This window comes from Carcharhinus amblyrhynchos, chromosome 9, assembly GCF_965287045.1.
Source record: "Carcharhinus amblyrhynchos chromosome 9, sCarAmb.v2.hapA, whole genome shotgun sequence".
In the NCBI taxonomy this organism is placed as follows: domain Eukaryota; kingdom Metazoa; phylum Chordata; class Chondrichthyes; order Carcharhiniformes; family Carcharhinidae; genus Carcharhinus; species Carcharhinus amblyrhynchos.
The window spans coordinates 111,738,697-111,763,806 of record NC_137332.1 but is presented as its reverse complement, the minus strand read 5'-3'; the positions used below and the strand labels follow the sequence as shown (position 1 = coordinate 111,763,806).

The 25,110-nt window shown below is 45.4% G+C and overlaps 1 protein-coding gene and 1 non-coding gene across 2 annotated transcripts; one reads left to right on the top strand and one right to left on the bottom strand.

The window, feature by feature from the left end:
• Nucleotides 1-1,920: 1,920 nt before the first annotated feature.
• LOC145348698 (E3 ubiquitin-protein ligase TRIM69-like) lies at nt 1,921-16,330 on the bottom strand. Its single transcript, XM_080196855.1, has 4 exons — nt 16,223-16,330; nt 15,651-15,673; nt 14,473-14,588; nt 1,921-2,471 (listed from the first exon to the last, which is right to left on the bottom strand). Exons 1-4 carry the CDS (start codon nt 16,328-16,330, stop codon nt 1,921-1,923), a joined length of 798 nt encoding a protein of 265 aa, XP_080052981.1.
• A 7,058-nt stretch (nt 16,331-23,388) lies between these two features.
• Nucleotides 23,389-23,574, top strand: LOC145348790 (U2 spliceosomal RNA). Its single transcript, XR_013888016.1, has one exon. It is a non-coding gene; the product is annotated as a U2 spliceosomal RNA (small nuclear RNA).
• Nucleotides 23,575-25,110: the final 1,536 nt, after the last annotated feature.

The following is a 25,110-nucleotide window of genomic DNA, read 5'->3' as shown; positions in this document are numbered from 1 at the left end:
TCACAGCTTGGTAGGGCTCCTGCTCTGACCAAGACTGCAAGTAAATACAAAGGGTTGTGAACATGGCCCAGTCCATCATGCAAACCACCCTCCTATCCATTGACTCTTCCCCTGCCTCAGAAAAGCAGCCAGCATAATTAAGGACCCCAGACATTCTCTCCTCCACCTTTATCTGTCAGGAAACAGATACAAAAGTCTGAGGTCACACACCAACGGACTCAAGAACAGCTTCTTCCCTGCTGCCATCAGACTTTTGAAAGGACTTACCTTATATTAAGTTGCGCTCCACATCCTAGCTATGACTGTAACACTACATTGTGCACTCACTCCTTTCCTTCTCTACGCGCAGTATGCTTTGCCTGTATAGCACACAATAAACAATACTTTTCTTTGTATACTAACACATGTGACAATAATAAATCAAATCAGTATCAAAATCGCTAAAGCAGCCTGTTGGCAAGGGGTTGAGAAAGGTGTACACTCTGCTCGGTTATAACCCGAAAGAACTCCCCAGAAGGAGAGGGTGAATGGGAACAGCAACACTTGAAAGTTCCCTCCCAAGCCACCCATCATCCAGATTTGGAAATATATCAATGTTCCTTCACTGCCCGAGAAGTCAAAATTCTGTAGCTCCCTCCCTAGCAGCGCTGTGGATGTACGTACACAGAAAGAAGTCTCACAACACCAGCTTAAAGTCCAACAGGTTTATTTGTAGCAAATGCAACAAGCTTTCAGAATAGGCTGTTCCTTCGTCAGGTGGGTGGGAGTTCCACACTGGCGGTTGTACTTACACTGCAGGGACGGCAGCGATAGAGGCGGGGCGTAGAGGGAAGGGGCAGATGGTGAGGGGAATGGGGCGAGGGAGAGGGGGAACGCAATAAAGCGATGGGCGAACGGGGCGAGGGGGATCCCCGGCACTGAGGGACAAGAGATGCAGCCAATCACCTCCAAAGTTCCGCAATCCGGCCTCCCTTCAGATGAGTGACAGGCGCTCCGGCCAATCCTGCTCCCCAATTGGCAACGTCCCTGGAACGATGCGTGTCAGCGGATAAGGCCAATCCGTTTCCGGCTTCCCTGATACCTCGCCTCTCTCAGTCTGAGTGACAGAGGCTCTGGCCAATCGCCCGACATCTTCCGGGACGACCTCCTTTTATGTCAATAAGTCATACTGACCAATCGGCTTCCCTAATGCGCGGAAACCCGCCTCTTAATCTGAATGAATGACACAACAACCAATTGATTTACGGACCACGCGGAAACCCGCCTCCCTCATGATGACTGACAGGCAGTTGAACCAATCGCATTTCAGACTCGCCAAAAATCGGTGTTCAGGCGCAGAGCGACAGGGACGCGAACCAATCGCCTTCTAAGCTTCATGAACCCCGCCTCCTCAGTCTCTGTGACCGGAGTCTTCCCGGTGTCAAGAGCACTCACTTCTTCTCTGATTGACAGTTATAGCGACCAATCGACAGTCCCCCCGTGTTAATGACATCCACCTTGACCAATCGGCTTCTCCATTCCCCGGAATCCCGCCTCCCTCGCTCTGACTGATATGAACTCCGGCCAGTCGGCTTCTCCATTCCCCGGAATCCCGCCTCCCTCGCTCTGAGTGACAGGAGCTCCGGCCAATCGGCTTCTCCATTCCCCGGAATCCCGCCTCCCTCACTCAGTGACAGACACAAACAACATGTTGAGTTTCTGCTTCTTGGATTTAATGATGAACTGTGGAATCTTTGAGAAAAACTGTTTCTATTCCAGCGGTTCACAGATTGTTTTGTTTGAAGAATCATTTTACAAATGTAATCATGGAGCCCCCAGTGTAAATTATAATTCTATATAATAACCACAATATGAACAGGTTCCATCAGTTTACAGCTGGCAGGAGGCAGGGAGACGGTGTGAAATTATGGGATGGATCTGTTAGAGACCTTTAATCCCGCAGATTGTCAGCGGCGCCGAGTTTTCCCCGTTGTTATTCCATCCCGGATTGAAGATGGGAAAGATTCTCTCAGTGAAAGTGTGGGTGAAAGTGTGGAGATGGGACATGTTGTCCGCATTGTAAAATGACACCTGTCCACCCTCATAGTCCAGGAAAACCCCGATCTTCCGGGGATTCACACTCGGGGTGAGGGGGGTCTCTGAGGGGGAGGTGAAGGCACAATAATCACTTCCGGAAAACAGCCCCACCATCCACAATCCGGTCTCAGGGGTCAGGTCAATTTCCTCTTTCCTGTTCACAGACTCTCGGGCCACTCCCAGATCCCACTCTGTCTTCTCCCTAACCTCCACCTCCCAGTAATGTCTCCCTGATGTGAATCCCTCTGATCCCAGGACAAAGGGCCAGGAATCAAACCTCTCCGGGGTGTCAGGGAGCGGCTGCCATTCGTCTCCGACTGTCACACTGGTCCGGTCCTCAGACAGGATGAGCCGGGGATTCGCTGTGTTCGGATCCAGAGTCAGAGAGGCTGGAGCTGGGGGAAAGTGAAAATAACACAGTCAGTGATTTAGAGAGAGGGGGTGGGGAGGAGAGAGAGTGTGAGGAGTGAGGAAGAGAGGAGAGAGGTTTGTGAGGGGGAGGGGAGAATGAGGGGGAGGGGAGAATGAGGGAGAGGAGAGAGTGGGAGCATGAATGGGATGGCAACATGGAGCCGGAGGGAGGGGAGAGGAGGGGGAATAGGCCAGAAAGGAGAGGCAGCGAAGAGCGGAGAGAGGATAGTGAGTGACAGAGAGATAGGGAGGGGGGATGAGAGGATAGGTGGAGGGGTGCAGTTGGGAAGAGAGAAAAGAGGCAGGAATGAGAGGGACTGGAGGGAGCCGGAGTGTAAAGAGGGAGATTGAGAGTGGGATGTGGGAGATTCAGAGTGGGATGTTTTGAGTGTGGAAGCAGGAGAGAGAACGGCAGAGCAGATGACAGGGATTGGGATAGTGGGTGAGAAAGAAAGAGCAGAGTGGAGAGAGCGTCTGGAAGGCAGATAGTGAGGGAGGAAGAAATAAACAGACCCTTCCATGTAAAGACAGGATGAGAAATAAAGCAGGAGGGGCAGGGAAGAATGTGAGAGAGTGGGAAAGGGGAGAGAGTCTGAAGAGAAGAGAGTGAGGGCGAGAAGTTTTGCAGAATGATGAGGGAAGGGGATAGGAGGTGAGGTGGAGAGAGATTATGTGTCGATGGGGGAGAATAGGAAGGTGCTGAGAGAGAGTGGGTGAGGAGCAGGGTCAGGGAGCAGGAGGGACAAATGAGTGGCTGGCAGGGAGATGGGATGGTTGTGGGAAATGGGAGAGAGATTGCGGGACAGATTGATTTCCAAGTTAATTAGTGTCACAAGTAGGCTTACATTAACACTGTAATGAAGTTAGTGTGAAAATCCCGTAGTCACCACACTTCGGTGCCTGTTCGGGTACACTGAGGGAGAATTTAGCATCGCAAACCAGCATGTCTTTCGAACTGTGGAAGGAAACCCACGCAGATGTGAGGGAGAACGTGTAGATTCTGCACAGACATGGCCCAAACCAGGAATTGAAAGCAGCTCCCTGGCTCTGTGGGGCAGCAATGCGAACCACTGAGCCACCATGCCACACAAAGTAGGAAGAAGAGACGAATTAAAGAGGGAGAGACAAAGGAAGAATGGGAGGTGAGTGAGAGAGGGAGAAAGGGGAGGGAGAGAATGTAGGTGGAAAGAAGTTAGTGGGGAGAAGGGGGAAGTATGTGAGCAGAGGAGTGCATAAGTGACAGGGAGTGGAAGGAGAGAGAGATAGCAGGGTTGGGGAAGGAGAATTTGAGAGAGGGAAGACAGGCTGTGAGAAGGAGAGTGGGGGGGTGACGGTCAAGGTTGAGGAGAGAGGGAGAGGGGACTGAGGTAGAGGAGAGAAAGCTGGAGACAGCGGGTGGGAGGTGATTTCTCTGTGAAACATTGTGTAAACGTCACTGTACGGATTGTTCATAATCCGAGTCTGTAAGATATCGCACAAAACCTCAATTCCAAGAACAAAAGAATTCGGAACAGGAGTAGGCCATTTGGCCCCTTGAGCCTGTTCTGAACAAGATCATGACTGATCTGATTGAATATTGTCAGTGATCTGGCCTCCACTGCTCACTGGGGTAGAGAATTCCAACACAAATGACCCTCTGATAGAAAACAAAATCTCATTTCTGTATTAAATAGGAGATTGCTAATTTTCAAAATCTGCATTATACAAGACGCCATCGCAAGGGAAACATCCACTCAGCATCAATCCTGTCGAGTCCCCTCAGTGTCTTCTATGTTTCAATAAGATCACCTCTCATTCTCCTAAACTCCAATGGATATCGGCCAAATCTGCTCAGGCTTTCATGATAATATAACTGCCTTCATCCCAGGAATCAGTCTCTAATTCAATGGTCATTTCTTACATTGTGTAAATTAATAATTTGGATAAGGGAAGTGAATGTACTGCTGCTAAATTTGAGATGACACAAAAATAGGTGGGAAGGCAAGTGCTGAGGATGACAGGGTCTACAGAGGGATAAAAAAAATTAGGTGTGTGGGTGAAAGCTTGGCAGATGAAAAGACGTGCCACCATTAAAAGGAGTCCAGAGAAAGTTAATTTGATTGATTCCAAATATGGCAGGATATTTTTAACAATCGAGGCTAGGTAGGTTGGGCCTGTACTCAGTGGAGTTGAGAAGAATGAGAGGTGACCTTATTGATACATACAGGATTCTCAGGGGGCTTGACAGCTTGGATGCTGATAGTTTGTTTCCCCTTAACATAAGAACATAAGAAATAGGAGCAGGAGTAGGCCATCTAGCCCTTCGAGCCTGCCCCGCCATTCAATAAGATCATGGCTGATCTGTCGTGGCTCAGTTCCACATTCCCGCCCTCTCCCCATAACCCTTAATCCCCTCTCTTATCAAAAACCCATCAACCCACGTCTTAAAAATATTTAGCGAGGCAGCCTCCACCACTTCAACAGGCAGAGAATTCCAGAGGTTCACCACCCTTTGAGTGAAGAAGTTCCTCCTCAACTCCGTTCTAAACCACCCCCCCTTTATCTTGAGGCTGTGCCCCCTAGTCCTACTATCCTTTCTGAGCGGGAAGAGTCTCTCCACCTCTATCCTATCCATCCCATTCATCATCTTATATGTCTCAATGAGATCTCCCCTCATTCTTCTAAACTCTAACGAGTACAAGCCTAATTTATTCAGCCTCTCCTCATAGCTCAACACCCTCAACTCCGGAATCAGCCTAGTAAACCTCCTCTGCGCTCCCTCCAAGGCCAAAATCTCCTTGTGCATGTACGGCGCCCAAAACTGCACACAGTACTCCAGCTGCGGCCTCACCAATGCCCTATACAGCCGCAGAAAGACCTCCCTACTTTTATATTCAATCCCCCCCGCTCTGAGTCCACGACCAAAGGACATATTCTCAGAGCAAAGGCTTATCCATTTAAGACAGAGATGAGGAGGAATTTCTTCTCTCAGAGGTAGTGAATTCTTGGAACTCTTCACGGCAGAGAGGTGTAAAGAGTGGAACATATCTTTGGGGCTGAGAGAGACAGATTTTTAATCAGTAATGGAATCAGGGTTATGGAAATAAGGTGGGAAAATGAAGTTGGAGGATTATCACATCAGACCAGTCCTGATGTCATTGAATGGCAGAGCAGACTCAATGAGCCAAATGGCCTACCTTTGTCTTATGATCTCATGATCTTACGTAAGGAGATCAAAATATTGCACATTCCTCCAAATGCAGCCTCACTAAGTCCCTGTATGCTTGCAGGCACAATTTTTTAAATGTGATTGTCCTGACAAGAAACACTAACATTCCATTGATATTCCTAATTACTTCCTGTAATTGCAGACTAACGTTTTGTGATTTTTACACCAGGACATCCAGATCCCTCTCTACACTAAAGTTCTGAGTTTCTCAGTGCGATATCAGACCAGATCCCAAATTTGTTACAATATTGGATGAGGCTCCATATTTGGTTATGTTCAGAATAGGAACAATCAACATTTTTTTTGGTGCACAGAGCAACTTTGAAATCCCAGTTACTGAAGAAGGGTATAAAGCCATGAGATTCAATAATTTGAAAGAAATACAATAATTTTTGAGACAGCTTCAGGTTGGCAATGCTGCCTCACAGCTCCAGAGACATGGGTTCAATTCCAACCTTGGGTCACTGTCTGTGTTGAGGTTTGCACATTCTCCCTGTGTTTGCATGGGTTTCCTCCGGGTGCTCCCGTTTCCTCCCCACATCAATGATGTGTGGATTAGGTGGATTGGCAATGTTAAATTGCCCCTTTAATTTTTGTGTGTGAGTGTGTGCCCTGTGATGGATTGGTGTCTTAACACCCTGTGCCTGTCGGCATTGTCTCTGACTTGCCAGGACCCTGAATTAGAGTAAGTGGGGAAGTGAGGAATAATTTTTTCTATGAAAGAGTCAACAAAGCAAACAGTTAATACTATATATCTTACACTTGAATAATGAATGAGGTAACCATGAATTAAAAGGAAATCCTAATTACTCACTAAGAGGATAAAGCCATAAGATTCCATAATTTGAAAGAAACACAACACACAGTGGTGCATTGGTTCGGCTGCTACCTCACAGCTCCAGGCACTGGTCTCACGCACACCTCAAACCTCACGTTAGATGACATGACCAAGGCAGAACACACAGACTTTCTCAATAATCTGTCCAAATGTCAATGATCACCATTCATTAAAAACCTTCCATAAATAATGGAGGATCAGGTGACTGGCATTAATGAGGAACAACAAGATGCTTTTATGCTCATAAGAATAGTAGAAATAGAGAAATGAATAAGATTTGAAGTAGATAAATTTGCCCAGACTTGGTGGTCTCTATCTCAGATGCTGAAAGTAGTGACTGTCAAGAAAGTTGATGCATTGGTGGTTATCTTTCAAAATTCTACAGACCCTGCAATTGTTCCTGCAGATTGGAAGGTGCAAATGTAACTCCGATGTTTAAGAAAGAAGGGAGAGAGAATATGGAGAATGAAAAACTTGTTAGCCTGACATTAGTCCGAAGGAAAATGCTAGGATCTGTAACAAATGATGTAATAACTGAACACTGAGAAAATAATGGTGAACTTGGGCACAGTCTGGATTTCTGAAAAAAGATCAGTTTAACAAATTGCATAGGAACAGGCCCTTCGGCCTTCCAATCCTGCACTGACCATGCTGCCCAACTTAACTAAAACCGTCTACCCTTTTGGGGACCATATCCCTCTGTTCCCTCCAATTCATGTACTTGTCAAGACACCCCTTAAAAGTCACTACGGTATCCGCTTCCACTACCTTCCCCGGCAACCCAGTTCCAGGGACCCACTCTCTGAGTAAAAAATTTGTCCACATCAATTTCCATCTGCCATCTCTCCACCCAAGTCTCCAACTGCTGTATCCCCTGATGGTCCTCATCGCTATCCACAAATCCACCAACCTTTTCATCATCCGCAATCTTACTAATCAATCCAGTTACATTTTCCTTCAAATCATTTATATATATTACAAACAGCAAAGATCCCAGTACTGATCCCTAAGGATCACCACTTGTCACAGCCCTCCATTCAGAAACACACCCTTTCATTCCTACGCTCTGTCTTCTTTGACTTTATCCACTTTGCTAGTTCACCTCTGATCCCATGCAGCTTCAGCTTCTGCACCAGTCTGTCATGAGGGGCCTTGTCAAAGGCCTTACTGAAGTCCATGTAGACAACATCCACTGCCCTACTCTCATCAGTCATCTTTGTCACTTCCTTGAAAAACTCGTGAGACACGACCTCCCCTTCACAAAACCATGTTGGCTCTCACTAATACGCCCACTTATTTCCAAGTGGGAATATATCCTGTCTCGAAGAATCCTCTCCGATAATTTCCCTACTTCTGAAGTAAGGCTCATCGGATTGGAATTGCCTGGATTATTCTTGCTACCCTTCTTAAACGTAGGAACAACATTAGGTATTCTCCAGTCCTCTGGGACCTTCTCTGTATCTAGTGAGGATGCAAAGATTTCTCTCAAGGCCCCAGAAATTTCCTCCCTTGCCTCTCTCAGTATTCTGGGCTATATCCCATCAGGCCCTGGGGATATGGAGGGCATTAGGTATGACGAGAGGTTGGAGAAGCTTGTTTTGTTCTCACTGGAACGATGGAGGTTGAGGGGCGAATTGATAGATTATGAGGGGCATAGACAGAGTTGATATTCAGAAGCTTTCTCCCAAGGTGGAAGAGTCAATTACTAGTGAGCATAAGTTTAAGTTGCGAGGGACAAGGTTTATAGGAGATGTACGAGGCCAGTTATTTTTACACAGAGGGTGATAGGTGTCTGGGACTCTCTGCCGAGAGAGGTGGAAGGAGATACGATAGTGACTTTTAAGGGGAGTCTTGACAAATACATGAATAGGGTGGGAATGGATGGATATGGTTCCCATAAGGGTAGGGGGTTTTAGTTCAGTTGGACAGCATGGCCGATGCAGGCTTGGAGGGCCAATGGGCGTGTTCCTGTGCTGTAATTTTCTTTGTTCTTTGATATGCTGACCTTCATCGCTAGAGGATTTGAGTATTGGAATAGGGGTGTTTTGCTGCCATTGTATAGCACATTGGTGAGGCCACACTGGGGGTACTGCGTGCAGTTTTTGTCTCCTTATCTGAGGAAGGATGTCCTTGCTATCGAGGGAATACAGCAAAGGTTTACCAGGCTGATATCTGGGGTGGCAGGTCTGTCATATGGGGAGAGACTAAGTCAGTTAGGATTATAGTCACTGCAATTTAGAAGGGTGAAAGGGGATCTCATAGAAACTTTAAAATTCTAACAGGGTTAGACAGGATAGATTCATAAAGAATGTTCCAAATCGTGGAGGAGTCTGGATCGAGGGGTCATAGTTTGAGGATAAGGGGTAAACCTCTTAGAACTGAGGTGAGGAGAAATTTTTTCACCCAGAGGGTGGTGAATCTGTGGAATTCACAATAACTGAATGTAGTTGAGGCCAAAATGTTGTGTGATTTCAAAAAGAAATTAGATATAGTTCTTGGGGCTAATGGACCAAGGGATATGGGGAGAACGGGGGATCAGGATATTGAATTTGATGATCCGCCATGATCAAAATAAAAAGCAGAGCATGTTTGAAGGGCCAAATGGCCTACTCCTGCTTGTAATTTCTATGTTAACTAGAGAACTATCTGAAGTGGCAGTTATCTGTCAACCACCTGAAATCAGTTCGTTCATGAGTGTTAATCAGTGCAGCAGGAAGTAAAACTAGCAAGTGACTCACCAGAGAGTCTATAAATAAGACACACCTTTCAAAATGCATGGCCAGTACTAGGTGCATGAGACAGGTGACTGCGATGGAGACTGAGTGAGGGGTGAATGAGGTTCATGTGGGAATGAAATGCACAGGAGAAAGAAATGTGGTTATCATTGGAATTATTCCAAGTTAATTGGGTGAGTAATTTAATTAAATTTAAGTAGATAACATGAGGAACAATGCAAGACAGGTGTTGTGTTGCAGTTGAGGAATGTGTGATTTTGGATGTCCAGGTAATCCATGACTAACACATCTACAGAAAGTGTAAGCAGCTGGAGGACTTCCAGATCAGAATTAGTGAGTTAGAGGCTGAACTGCAGACACTGCACAACGTAAGGGAATGGGAGAAACCCCTGGATAATTTGACCTGGAATATGGTCACACCTCTGAGAATAGGGTCATCTGTATTGGTCAGCAGTGAGTGACAGGAAGATGTGACCGAGAGTGAGACAAGTGAAGGGACTGAGCAGACAGTAATGGAGAAGCCTCAGACTTTGCAGTTGTTGAAAAGATTTGAGGTGCTTATAATCTGTGTGGATGAAAGCAAAGGTTGCAAAGTGAATGAGCAGTCTAACCATGGCACCAGGATATAGGAAGCCTATGAAGTGAGATGACAAACAGGAATGTGGTGGCAGTAGGGGACAATATAGTGTGGAACACAGATACTGATCTCTGCAGCAAAAGCGAGAGCCCAGACAGCTGTGTTGCTTGACCGTACCAGAGTTCTGAGCTGGAGAGGAATTTTCGTTGTAAGTGGGAGGATCCAGTTGACATGGTCTATTTAGGCACCAATGACATAGACACGACAAGCAAAGAAGATTGTCCTGGTCCACTCCTCTAATGGTCAATCAGGGTGATATTGTGGGCTGGGTGGGGACACTGAGGTTGGAGGGAAGTGGTCACACAAGCAGGGATATTTGGGATGTCTGTAAAGGGCATAGTCACCATGAGAGGCTAGGTACCAATTACGGAGCAGAACCTCAAAGGTAATAATCTCTGGATCATTACCTGAGCTACATGTAAACTGGCAGAGGGAAAATGAGATGGCAAAGATGAATGTTCAAAGGCTGGTGTCTGGATCATCCGCATTGGCACCAGTATTGGGGATAGTGGGTTGTTTTCATTTGATTTATTATTGTCACATTTGTACTGTGAAAAATATTGTTTCTTGCAGGCTACACAGATGAAAAGTAGTGTTCATAGAGTACATATGAGAGAAGGAAAGTATAGGATGCTGAATATAGTGTTGCAGTTACAGATAGGATGAAGAGAAAGCTCAGCTTAATATATGATACCACCAATCAAAAGTCTGATGGCAGCAAGGAAGAATCTATTCTTGAGTTGGTTTGTATGTGTTCTCAGACTTTTGTATCTTTTTCCCGACAGAAGAAGTTGGAAGACAATATGTCCAGGGTGCAGGCATACTTGATTATGCTGGCTGCTTTTCCTGAGGCAGCGAGAAGTGTAGACAGAGTCAATGGATGGGGGGCTGGTTGGTGTGATGGATTAGGCTGCATTCACAACCCTCTGTAGTTACTTGCGGGCTTGGTCAGAGCAGGAGCCATATCGTGCACCTGTAAAAGTTGGTGAGAGTCATGGTGGTCATGCTAAATTTCCTGAGACTCCTGAGAAAGTAGAGGCACTGTTGATCTTTCTTAACTATAGTATTGGCATGGAGGGACCAGGACAGTGTGTTGGACACCTTGAAACCTGAAGCTCAAGACCATTTCCACTTCCTCCCTGTTTTTGTAGACAGGAGCATGTCCTCCAATACACTTCCTGAAGTTAATGACTCTCGTTCATTTTACAACACTGAGGGAGATTGTCGTCACACCATTTTACCAGATTCTCTATCTCTTTCCTGTCGCCAGTCTCATCAGTATTTGAGATTTGACCCACTATGGGCGTATCATCAGCAAATTTGAATATTGAGCTGGAGGGGAATTTGGCCACACGGTCATAGGTGTATGAGGAGTATAGTAGGGGACTGAGAAAACAGCCTTGTGGAGCACTGGAGTTGAGGATGATCGCAGAGGAGATGCTGTTACCTGTCCTTACTGATTGTGGTCTGTAGAAAAGGAAATCTAGGATCCAGTTGCAAAGGGAGGAGCCAAGCCATAGGCCACGGAGTTTGTAGATGAGTTTTGAAGGAATAATGGTGTTGAAGCCTGAGCTGTCGTCAATAAATAGGAGTCTGACATAGGGGTCCTTTTTCTCTAGGTGTTCCAAGGTTGAGTGTCGGGCCAGGGAGAGGGCATCTGCTGTGGACCTTTTGTGGTGATAGGCCAACTGTCATGGATCCAGGTAATCTGGGAGGCTGGAATTGTTTTGTGCCGTGACAAACCTTTCAAAGCATTCCATAATGATGGATATTAGAACCACCGGACGGTAGTCAAGTTAAAGTTTATTTATTAATCACAAGTAAGGCTTACATTAACACTGCAATGAAGTTACTGTGAAATTCCCCTAGTCGCCACAGTCTGGCACCTGTTCAGGTCAATGCACCTAACCAGCATGTCTTCCAGAATGTGGGAGGAAATGGGAGCACCCGGAGGAAACCCAAGCTAACACAGGGAGAACGTGCAAACTACACACAGACAGTGACGCAAGCTGGGAATCGAACCTAGGTCCCTGGCACTGTGAAGCAGCAGTGCTAAACACTGTGCTACATTGCCGCTCCCCCATGCTGCCTTATTGTTGGGACGGTCTACACCTGAACTGCTAGAATGAGTGTTCCAGCAAACTGCATAACTCGGGAAGTGAAAAGGGCTTCAAACTAAACTCAGAGGGTAAGCCACCTTGAATATATGTGGCAAATCCAGGGGTAGATTCAAGGCAAGAAACAATCATAATAATATGGGAAATGAGGATCATCGAATAGCGGGAATGGACAAAGAGATAAAACCTAAGAATACATCAAAAGTTGAAACTAAATAGTACAAAGATAATAAAAAGATGAAACTAAAGGCTCTGCATCTGAATGCACACAACATTCATAATAAGGTAAACAAAATGATAACACACATTGAAGTAAATGAATATGATCTGATAACTTTACAGAGACATTGCTGCAGGAGGAAAGGATAACATTTAATAACATTCAAGAAGAATAGAAAGTTAGGTAAAGGTGGAGGGGGAGCACTGTTTATCAAGGACCTCATTGTGCAATAGCTGGAGATGATCTTGGTTCAGGAGATCCGGATATAAAATTGGTTTGGAGATGAGGAATAGCCAGGAAAGAAGTCAATAGTGGGAGTGGTCGACAATCCTTGCAACAGTAGCCACAATGTGGATCACAGATAAAGGGACAGTAATAATCATGAGTGATTAATCTGAATATAAACTGGAAAAATCAGGCTGTAATTGTCTGGATGGGGAGTTCACAGAATTCTTTCGGGAAAGTTTCTCATCGCAGAACGTTCTGGAATTAACCAGACAGTAGGTTATATTAGACTTGGCTTTGTGTAATGTGACAGGAATAATTAGTGAAATCAGATGAAGGCCACACTGGGTCACAGCAACTACAATATGACTGAATTTGAAATTCAGTTTGAAAGGGAAAAGAGAGGGTCTTAGATTGGTATCCTAAACTTAAATAGGAGCAACTATCTGGTCATGAAAGCTAAGCTAGTTGTAGTGAACTGGGTCCCCAGGCTTGGGGATATATCGATAGAGAAGGTGTGGCAGATATTTGAGATGATATTTCAGAATATTCAGAATAAACATATTCCTACTATAAAGAAAATCCCCAATGGGAGGACCCACCATCTGTGGTTCACTGAAGAAGTTAAGGAAAGACTCAAATTCATGGAAAAAGCATACAACTGAGCACGGAGGAATGGCAGGTCAGATGACTGACGAGAATGTAAAGAACAGCAGAGATCAAACCCCACAATAACGTAGCAGCAGCACAATGGGTATCCAGTGTTCCCACACTGAACATAAGGAGAAGTCACATTGTCTGTACAAACTGGAGGCACTTGGCATTCCAGGAGACTCAGTACGATTTTGATCTTTCACTGGATGCTGATGCCTCACCCAGGGAAACAATCTATACAATGGTTTAATCCCTGGTCTTAAAGGGACCATTAGAAACCCCATTGGAAATGATGTAAGGAGTTTATTTGCTCTGTTTCCTGCTTAATGTTTATGCAACAAATAACAGCATTAAAACAGCAAAATTTACCATTATCACAGCGCTGTTCCTGTGATCTTGATGTTGGAAATTGGTTTTCTCATTTTCTACATTCAAACACTGACTGTTCCTCAAAACGATTCCACTGGTTCTAAAGTGTTTAGGCTCACACTGCAGGAATGAAGGGAGCATTTGATGATTTCTCTTACTCCTGCTTGCTGCTCCTTTCTCTCTCTCACCCCTGCTGTTTTTTTTTTCATGAGGATTTCTTGTCCCTGTCCCCTCTTCAGGAACAAAAGAACCTTTCCCCACACTCCAAACCACTGAGAAACTGGACAGTGATTTTGTTCTGAAGATCAGCCCTCAGAATGGAGGGCCTCTGAACAAACACACAGAGTGAGCGGTGGGTTTACTGGTTCACTACCTCAATGGAGTCACTCAAAAACTCAACCTCAATCCAAACTGCCCTGTCACCCTCCCTATTCTAGATTGAAAGCTATACCTACCTTGATCTAGACTCTGTGACTGTGTGAAACCTGTGGATGTTTATAACCACCCTTTTATTACGGACCTTGAACATTTCAATAAGATCATCACATTCCCTCCCTTATCCACTGCAGACTCGCACTTTCTGCATCCATCCTCTTGATTAAGGTGTCCAATTCCACCAAACAGAATATCTGCCATTTAACACTTGCTCTCTAATGTCTGTGTTTCATCCTGATAAATGATGATTGAAAAAATGTTTCCCAGAATGACAGACGAGACCAGTCCAGTCTCACGGAGCAATTCCATTTCACATCCTGAGATTGGTGCTCTATTCCGCTGGTTATACAGATCCCTTCACTGCTTTGACACACAGTGCTGATGGCTTCAGACACTTATCCAGAGGAACCTCAGAAAGAGTAATATGAGAATGGGGAGACTGCAGGTATTAACAGCCGGATATGAGTATTTAATCTGGAACCTGGGAGCCTGTTTAGTTTATTCACAACTGGATTTATAATCGAGAAAATCAATATAAGAGATTTACCGGGTTTACTGAAGTTTATCATTTCTCTCCACACTCGGTACTGTAAAAGGCCTTTGTACTTTCCGATAGACAGGGTGGCAGCAGATACTGAGAGTGTGTGATTCTCATCACTAATCCTGTAAATGGTAAAAATGATGCTGTGAATTTGTCTTTGTTAGAAGATTTTAGAAATTATTTAAATGGTCAAGTTTACAGCATTTTTGATGATTGAGAAAATGTACAAAGTGAAATGCTCGTCTCGCTTCTCCAACTGAAAAACGGTTAACTTGGAAATTCGAGGACAGAGAACGGAAACATCCATGTCCTGAAAAAGGTTCAAAACCCGATAACAGACACCACACACTGCAGGAAATGATAAAGACATAGTCTGTCCACTTGCTGTATGATAAACAGTTTGTAGAACAAAGAGAAGACCCCAAAACTGAGAATCCAATTCTGTAATCCCTGGGCCCACAATTCTCCCAGAATGCTGCTCTCCTCCACTTCCGACACCTTAAACATCTCTGATTTCAGTCACTCCCACATTGGGAGCTGGACCTTCAGCTGCCGAGGTCCTGAACTCTGGAATACCTCCCTGATCCCCTCCATTTCTCTAATTCTCTTTCTTCCTTTAAGACACTCTCCACCTCCGTCAAGCAGATTAATATTTCCTCATTATCAATTTACATTAAACTCCGAAGGATATTAATTTACAATAAAGGTTCTATATAAATACATGTGTACTCTTGTGGTTGTTAAAGACATAGAGCCAGTTTGTATTTAGTATAAACTTAGAATCCATTCCCCCTTTAACATGAGACTTTCTTAGGTTGTTTAGGCTCCATGCAGGGACATGGGTGACCCACTCCTTGGAAACATGGATCATGTCGCTCTCTCAGGGTCAGTGGGAAGGTCACAGAAATGAACAGTCAACATCGGGCAAGTGATCACTTCGGGCCTGGTTGTATTATTTACACTTCCTGGTGATTTATCGTAGAACAGTTATGTAAGGTGAGTTATCATTAAGTTCTCTTCAGTGTGTATATGCGGAGCTTATCATTTCCTGCAGTGTGTGATGTCTTGGTAACTAATGACTGAACATCTAAAGTTGTGACAACAACCAATAAATAAATAAATAATAGCACTTCACTGAGTTTATTTTACCAAACTGCAGAGTTTCAGTAAAGAACATATCCTACCTTCTCTTCTGACAAGCTTCCTCCTGAAAGAAATGAATCAGGAACAGTGAGGATGACCGGAAGAGGTTTCAGGAGCAGTTAGACAGGCTGGTGAAATGAGCAGACTCAGAGCAGATGAGATTTCACACGGAAATGTAAAGTGATGCATTTTGGAAGGAAGATTGTGGAGAGTCAAATAAACTGGAATTGAACATCAGTCCTGCTCACAGTCACAGTGACTCTCACACACCGTCCCAGACACACCCACACACACACAACATGGAACTGGAACTGGATTACAATGGGAGTTCCAGGAGTAAATTAAACTCGGGAAACATGAAAATAATCACAAAACAAGTGTGAAAATCAAGAAAACTCATTCTCAGGAGGTTACAGGAATTCTCGGGAATCTGCAGATAGTGTGGGAGCCATTAGATCCGAGACAACAGGAAAACGGTTCAGGAAGGGACACACAATTCTGTTCAATTCAGCTAGTATTTTTCAGTAAATTCTATATTAATTTCACCATTACCATCAGTGATTTAGTGACTGTCTGAAGTTTCCCTGAACAGAGCTACAATATATTCCCTCACCTTCAGAAATATCAGCTGGTCTTTGTGCTCCATCTGTTTCTGCAACTTTGAGAATTTCTCTTCAATAGAATTTAAATTCTCCTGAATCTCTCGAAGGTTTCTCTCCATTGATTCTAGAATCCTCTCCTCTTCTTCCCTGAGATCTCTGAGTAATCGCTGCTCTTTCTCAGTGAGAATCTGGCGCATTTTAGTGAACTCGGATGTGATGTGCGTCTGCAGACTGCTCGACTGTTCCTACCCAATGAAATGTAAAACATAATTAATGTCCCGCGATAAAGGGAACAAAATTAACCGAGATCCCAGAAAATCAGCACAGGCAGACTTTACCCTAACTTCAGAAATCTTCCCTTTCTGTTTCTCTTCCATTTCTAGAACCGCCAATTTCTTCTCTGTGAGAGAATCGAGGGAAGATTTGAGCTGATCCTGGGATTGGGAGAGAAAATCACAGAATGAAAGTGCTGGATGTTGAAAATGTGATAAAACTATCAGGTAAATAATATTCCCCTTTTACCTTGTAGATTTCAACAGCTTCTTTCATGGGCCGGAAGCGGTGCTCTCTGTGTTCCCGCGAATCTCTACAAATCAGACAGATCAATTTCTTGTCAGTTTCACAAAACAGCTTCAGTTCTTCCTGGTGTTCTTCACAGTGAAGTTTACTTTCCTTCTCTTTCGGGTTCAGCTTTAATTTTCGAGATTTCTCGGCCAGATTCGCTAAGGCCCGATTTACCCTGAGGTTTCTTCCCGGAAACTCCTCTCTACATTCCGGGCAGGAGTTTATCTCCTTGTTTTCCCAACACTGGGTGATACAGGAGCGGCAGAAGTTGTGTCCACAACCCAGTGTTACCGGATCAGTGAAGAAGTCGAGACAAATGGGACAAATTGTCTCCTCGGTCAAACCCTGGAGCTGTTGTCTGGAAGACATGTTCAGAATCAGCACTTCCTGATTCAAACCGCTTTCAGTTTCGGTGTTACTGCCGCATATCCTCAGTTCAGCTATTTACTGATGAAGTTCACTGCAGCACTCAGGGTATTATTATTATAGAGTGGGCCATGTCCTCGCCACTTTCACACTGGAGATAACAACTGGCGCGGTCTCAAGGATAACGGAGGGAAATCATTGAACTCAGTCGGGGGCAGGTTGGGCTCCCGGGGATGTTGACAGTGGAAAGAGAGAGAGAGATGCAGAGATAGAATGGGGAGAAGAGGTGGAGATGGGAGGGATCGAGATTCCATTACATTTCTCTTCAGTCTGAACCCAGTGCCGATTAAAACCACTCTGGTGAAACTTGGTGTGAGATCCAGATCCAGAAATTGAATTGTGTTCATGACTGCAGCCGCTCACATTGAAACATCAAGTACTATAAATGTCAAGGAGACATTTTACACAGCAGGTATCGGGAAGATATTTAGAGGGTTCCACCTGTGAAGTTTGGTTTGTTTTCTAGAAAGAGAAACTTGCGGTTTTATAAATGTTTATGAATCCCTCCCAGGGACCCTGACCCAGAGAAACATCAACTGATGACGGAGCGAAAACAGAAAATGCTGGAAAATCTCAGCAGGTCTGACAGCATCTGTGGAGAGAGAAGAGAGCTAACGTTTCGAGTCTGGATGTCTCTTCGTCAGATTCCAACATCTGCAGGAATTTGCTTTTAGCTGATGAGGGAACAGTTGAAGTGGAGTCTCCCCTCCAATACTGGGCGGAGTTTCTTCACACAGAGAGTGGGGAGAATGTGGAACTCGCTGTCACATGGAGTGGTTGAGGGAGAGAGAGTTGATACATTGACAGTTCTGCTCTCCCAGTCCCTGATGAAGAGGAAACACATCACAGGGTGTGGGGGCAGGACTGTGGGACATGGGAAATGGGAGAGGGTAAAACGACATCCTATTGGGATTGAATTTGAAGAGTTTCCCCCAACACTCGCGCTATTCCAGCAAGAAAAAACACAGGCTGTGAAGTTCTCCGATGAATCAGATTCATTAACAGGCATTTTTGTGAAGTTGGGAAAATGGCAGGTAGAGGTAGAGAGATCAATGTGGGTTGGAAATCAATGTCTTGTTTTATTGCAGAGATATTGACTGTGATTATGGTGCAAAATGTTTCATATATCGGACAGTATTGAACATTGCGTTTTATTGTTCCTGCTTGGTGGAGAACAGGAAAGACAATCTGTCCTGGGGCACATTGACTCCCCTTACACAGCCCAGAGGAATTTACTGACATTCATTTCAACACATGGAAAATCTGGGAAGTTTGTGTCATTGGCGACAATCCTCCCGCTGGATGGAATTCTCCTCGATTTTGGGAAATTCTCTCACCCATCATCAGCACTGGGGGGAGTTATATTTTCATCGTTAAAATCTGACCGGAGACATTCAGGAGTGAAATCATGCTGCAATTTTATACACTAAAGTGTCGGAAAATGTGAATTCTCTCTGGGGATAGGTATTGGGAACATTGCAACTTTCCAGGGTGACAAGGTGCGGAGCCCAGTGGAATTTACTGACTATCATTTCCAGCCAAAAAAAATCTGGGAAGTTTCTGTCATTTGTGACAATCTCTCTACTTGACTGCTGCTCCTGTTCTTGTGAGTAATTCATTGCGGGTGCAGTCAGTTTCTGGGACGGGTTGAGACTCTGTGTGAACTCAAGTCTGTCATTGTTACAAAGCGCACCGCTGCCACCTGCTGACGGAATCACAGTGCTGCAGGGAAGCATTCCCCATTAAAAACGGCCCAAGAAGTGGGGACTGTCTTGAAAGGTACACAGATTCGATGGACCGGTTAACCTCTTTCTGTGTTGTATCAGGCTGGCATTGTTATTTATTCAGAACCTTGGATCTGATCAAATTCAAATTAACAAATCCCATTCAGTCAATCCCATTGTTTGATGAGATGATCCCTGACTATTAGTGAGAAAGATTATCAGGAGAATCACATTAATATTCACCACTCTGTGAGAAGGATTTACGCAGTAAAATACTGCATTAACTCAATACATGCTGCTATATTTAGTTGGTTTAGAAACCCGCAATGAAAATATTTGAGTGTAAATTGTTGTGCTGACAGCGGGAGTTAACAACAGTAATCGTGGAGCACAAGTGTTTGGAGAACTCAGGAACTGAATAGGATCGCTGCAGGCCTGGTATCAAGACCCTGCCTTGTGTAAGTCAACTCCAATCTGCTGGACTCCCGGTTTGTCTGTTCATCTGATGAATATCGCAATGGGATTCATTCTGCCGGATGAAATGTTGGACGCTGAGTTCTCCAAGGATTTCATTCAGACACCCCAGAGCATCACAGGGTCACTCAACACAATAATATCAACTATGATCTCGATATGTTCCATCTAAGGTTCGTTCTGATATAATTATTATTCCCCATTCACTGAGATCACTGTTAACTGATTAACTATTTCTAAAAGGACATTGACACATCTCTCTTTCCAACAGCCGCTTATACACAGCTCTGGTAATGCAGTGTTCGCCGTTCCCGACAGGAATTAGGAATATTCCCATTCTGTCCTTTCCAGCCCTTCAGCCTCAGCATTGAATTCAGGAACTTCAGATTCTAACCACCGTTACCATTCTGCTGTAACCATTAACACTGCTCTGGAACCACCTTATGCTTCTTCACCAGTCCCATTCCCCATTCTCTTATACTTTGTACCGTTACACTTTTAGACATTTAACCTCTCCTGTCTTCCACCATTTCATAGAGCTTTCCCCATTGTTACTCTCCGTCCTTTTCCCTGACACTGTCCTTGCTGAGAAATTGTTTACTCTGTAAAATAGGAATGTTAGTAAGGTGTAGTTCATTTCCAGCCATTTCCCTCTGGCGCTCAGCACAAAGCCCAAGTACTCAGGCTCAGAACCTCCCGGCAATTCCTTCACCTCCGATCCCAGATGGCTGTATTTGTGCCGTTTTAAGTCCCGCACAACTCAGTGCCTTGTATTCGTCTTCGTACCGCACTGTGACACCCACCACTGTAACTCTCTGATCTGCCGTGAGTATTTTGTCAGGTTTCCGTAAGGAGCCGTCCTTGGCCACTAGTCTTGGCTCCTTGTAAGATGTAGTTGCTGGAATCCCTTGCTGTGGTGCTTAATTTTTGCGTTCTTTACAAACGGGCAGCAACTGAAATGTGGGCGATGGTTTTGGAATTTCAGAGCAAAGAATTCTCACTGTAAATAGACAGAAGTGCGGTGGCACAGTGGTTAGCATTGCTGCCTCACAGCGCCAGGGATCCGGGTTCAATTCCAGCCTCGGGTAACTGCCTGTGTGGAGTTTGCACGTTCTCCTCGTGTCTGCGTGGGAATGCTCCAGTTTCCTCCCACAGTCCAGATGTATGCGGGTTAGGTTGATTGGCCATGCTAAATAGCCCCTTAGTGTGTGATTGACAGGGTAAATACTTGGATAGGGCCTGCGTGGAATTGTTGCTGGTGAATGCTCGATGGGCCGAGTAGCCTCCTTCTGCACTGCAGGGATTCTGTGATTCTATTCTATGATCCTATAAAGGGCCTTGGTGAGTGGGCAGCTGTTATTAAGATGTTTAGATGCCGGCGTTGGGCTGGAGTGGACACAGTAAGAAATCTAAGAACACCGGGTTAAACTCCAACAGGTTTATTTGGATCACGAGCTCTCGGAGCGCTGCTCCTTCACCTGTTGGACATTAACCTGGTGTTATGAGACTTCTTACTGAGAAATAAGAGTTCCGGCATTCGTCTATACTTGTGAACAGAACGGAACAAGTTAGTCGGTTTCCTGACTTTCCTCTATTCCGGTGGCGGTTCTGTTATGTTACGAGATATGGGGATTATTCTAACTCTGGCGTCCTTTCCCAATCCTTACCCCATTCCCTTATTCCTTCCGGCCTTCCCTGTGACTGTTGTTGGATAATTTTCTGTCGGTCAATGACACAGTTTTCACCTTAAATGACAGTGAAATTAATGGAACTGTCTGTTTCAGTGTTTTCTGAATGTTGTCTGTATTTGTGATGGGGACACGGGTTTGGGTGCGCGTGAGGTGTGAAGTGTGTCTGATTATGTATCCAGTTCCCGCAACAAATCTTTGCGTTCAAATCACCTCCCTTGGCCTCGCTGCTCCCTATCTTTGTAAACTCCTCCAACCCGATAACTTATTAAGATCTCTGAGCTGCTCCAATTCTGCCTCTTGTTAAACCCTGATTCCCTTTGCTCCATCATTGGTGGCTGTGTCTTCAGCTGCCCCGGCCCTAAGGCCGCGGTTCCACTAATACCTCCCGACCTCTCTCCCCTCTTTTAAGATACTCTTTAAATATTAAGATTGACGCCGTTTTTCGATATCTGGTAAATAGGTTTGTTTCGGTGGCTCAAATCAACTTTTGACAATTACTTTAATAATTATTTTGTGGGCAGCATCAGGACTGTATTTAATTGAACCCTGGTTAATCCACTGTAACCATGCCTTACGCGTCAGATTGGGGATAATCTGATGACTTTTCCTGTGTTTTGAGCAGGAATGATCTGAACAGAGGAATAACCAGATGAAGAGTGCAATGTGACGTTGCAGTTTGGGTGTCAATCAGTGTGTGTGACGTGTGAATGGAGCTGGTGAATCAGTGACACTCAGGATCACAGAATGTGGTGAGAAAGCTGAATCAGCTGAATTTGGGACGTTGTCTCTCTCCAAATCCAGGGCTCCGGGTCCTTTCCCGGGCTCCCCTCCCCAACACGCGCTTCCCGCCACGTGATGCTGTGCTGAGTCCAGCCCCTCCCCCTGCCCCCAACTGACGCTGCCTGATCTTCCAATCAGAGCCGCGCCTCTTCCCGCGCTCTGACCTTGGGTGGGAGGTCAGAGCGCGGCTGCTCCTCGCGCTCTGGGCGGAGCTTTTCCTCCCGCGCGCCCGCTTTCCACCCTCAGCCGCCCGGAGCCGCATCATGGGTGCTCATTCAACCCCTCCTTTCATATGGGGCCAACACTTTCTCATGGGATGTCTAGTTTCACTCCATTCCATGGCCTCCTGAGAGTTTGCATGGAGGCTGCCGTGAGATGCGGAGCCCAGTGCGTCTGGAAGAAGCCGAACTGAACATCTCCCCCAGCCGGAGCAAAGAGCTGAATTCCAGAGGTGGAGTGAGAGTGACTGCCCTGAACAACATGGCAGCATTTCACCCAGTGTGGCATCAAGGAGCCCCAGCGAAACACAACTCAATGGCAATCGGGGGGAAACTCTCCACTGGTTACAGTCTGGATTATTACTGCAGGAACATCACCATCAAGCTGCTAAAGTCCCTGGCTCTGGAGACCCCAGTCAGGGGAACCATCCTTCCAGCACCTATCCTGTGTCAACCCCCTTTCATTGAAACTCTGGGGAAAAGAGGCCGAGTGTATTTGTTCTCATCTCACATGACAATCTTCAGTTCAAGTCAACTTTGAAAATATGGATTTGATCCGATCTAAATGTCAGATCATATAAAAATCATAATGTCATCTCGCAATGGAAAGAGGCCATTCGGCCCATCCTGCCTGTGAATCTTCGAAGACTGTCCCACTTCTTGGGCCGTTTTTCATGGGGAATTCTTTCCTGCAGCACTGAGATTCTGTCAGCAGGTGGCAGCGCTGCGCTTTGTAAGAATGAAAGATTTGAGTTCACACACACGGCGGGATTTTCCAGCCCCAAAACCAGAAAAATCACACCCAAGGTCAACGGACCTTTGAATGACTTTTGTCCACCCCCTCACCCCCAACCGCCAACGCCTCTACTTTCTCAGGAGGCAAAGGAAATTTGGCATGACCGCAGCAACTCTCAGTATTTTTTACAGATGCACCAGAGAAAGCACCCTTTCCCATATATCACAGCTTGGTATGGTTCCTGCTCTGACCAAAACTGCAAGTAACTACAAAGGGTTGTGAACGTAGCCCAGTCCATCATGCAAATCACCTTCCTATCCATTGACTCTTCCCCCTGCCTCAGAAAAGCAGCCAGCAGAATTAAAGACCCCAAGCGGACGAGCACACTTGCTCCCAGAGCAGGAGATTCAGGTTCGAATCCTGGTCAGGCTGCTTTTCAGCAGTAACATTCGCACTGCATGAAAGAAACTCTGTGAGCCCTCTCAGGTGGACCCACCCCCTCCTTCTGCTGCTCATTCCTTCCTTAAAAGAGGCAACATCTGTGAGTAAAACACTTTCTTTGGCATCGCTTCTCGGCCTTTTGGCGAAGATCAAGTGTCGTATTTGTTCTGATCAGTTTAATATCTGATACGTCCCGTATCTGGGAACCATATATTAAATTGATTTTTGGAACAGGGAGATGGAATAGGGGTTTGCTCCGTTCACTCCACGTATGGAACGGTAACTTCAGAAACAACTCTTCCACCTTTATGTGTCGGGAAAAAAAGATACAACAATCGGAGATCACAACCAACCGACTCAAGAACAGCTTCTTCCCTGATGCCATCAAACATTTGACTTTGCATTAAGTTGAGCTTTCTCCACTTCCCAGCTCTGATGTAACACGACATTCTGCACTCTCTCCGCTCCTTTTCTGTGGACGGTATGCGTTTTGTGTACAGTGCGCAAGAAAGAATACTTTTTACTGGATGCTAATACGTGTGACAATAATGAGCCAAATCAAATCAAAAACTCACTGCCGATATGCCGCACAGAGGGACAAGAGATGCAGCCAATCACCTCCAATTTTCCGCAAACCCATCTCCCTTCAGATGAGTGAGAGGCGCTCCGATCACTCCACCTCCCCAATTGGCAGAGGTCCCGATCCCGTGACACTGAATGACAGCGGGTACGACCAATCGGCTTCCTGGATTACCGGAACCCCGCCTCTCCCAGTCTGAGTGACAGCGGCGCTGATCAGCAGAACCAGCAGAGATCAAGCCCTTGCGATTGTGCAGTAGCTTCAAAATAGATAGCCAGCGTACTCACACAGGGAGAAATCTCATACCTGAAGACTCAATGCAAACTTGATCTTCCATTGGATTGCGATGCCCCACTCAGAGGAACAGAATGGTCTAATCAGTGATCTTAATTGACCACTGGAAATTCCCATCAGAAATTAGGTAAGCAGTTCGTTCCCTCTGTTTCTTGCCCAATATTTACACTGAAACAACATCATCAAACTTCATCATTATGCTGTTTCTGGGAGCTTGCTATTTGGAAATTGGTTTTACATTTCCTGCATTACAGCAGTGACTGTTCCGCAAACATATTCACTGGTTCTGAAGGAATTTGCGTCACACTGTGGGAATGAAGGCAGTTTTTAATGATTTCTCTGTGACCAGCAGGTGACTTGTCTTTCTCACTGCTGCTCGACTCTCCTTGCTCTCTCTCCTCCCCACTGAATATTCATGCATCCCACGGCCCCGAGTCACCAGAGTTGGGAGGAGGACTTCTTGTCTCCTGTTCCCTCCTCAGGAGCCACGGAACGTTTTCCCACACTGCAAACCAGTGGGAAACTGGACTATGATATTGTTCTTAAAATCAGCTCGGAGACTGGATTGGGTCTCTGATCAAATTCACAGACTGAGCGCTGTGTTCACTGGTTCACTACCTCACTGGAGTCACTCAAAAACTCAACCTCACTCAATCCAAACTGCGTTGTCACCCTCCCGATTCTAGATTTAAAGCTACACCTACTTCGATCTAGACTCTGGATGTTTGCAATCTCACTTTCATTCTGAACCATGAATATTTCAGTAAGATCACCACACTCCCACCTTTATCCAGCACAGACTCGCAGTTTCTACAGCCCCCTCCTCTTGATTAATGAGTCGAATTCCACCAAACAGAATATCTGCCGTTTAACATTTGCTCTCCAATATCTTTATGTCTTCCTGATAAACGATGATAAAAACTACTTCCTAGAATGACAGACGAGACGAGACAGATCCCTTCACTGCTTTG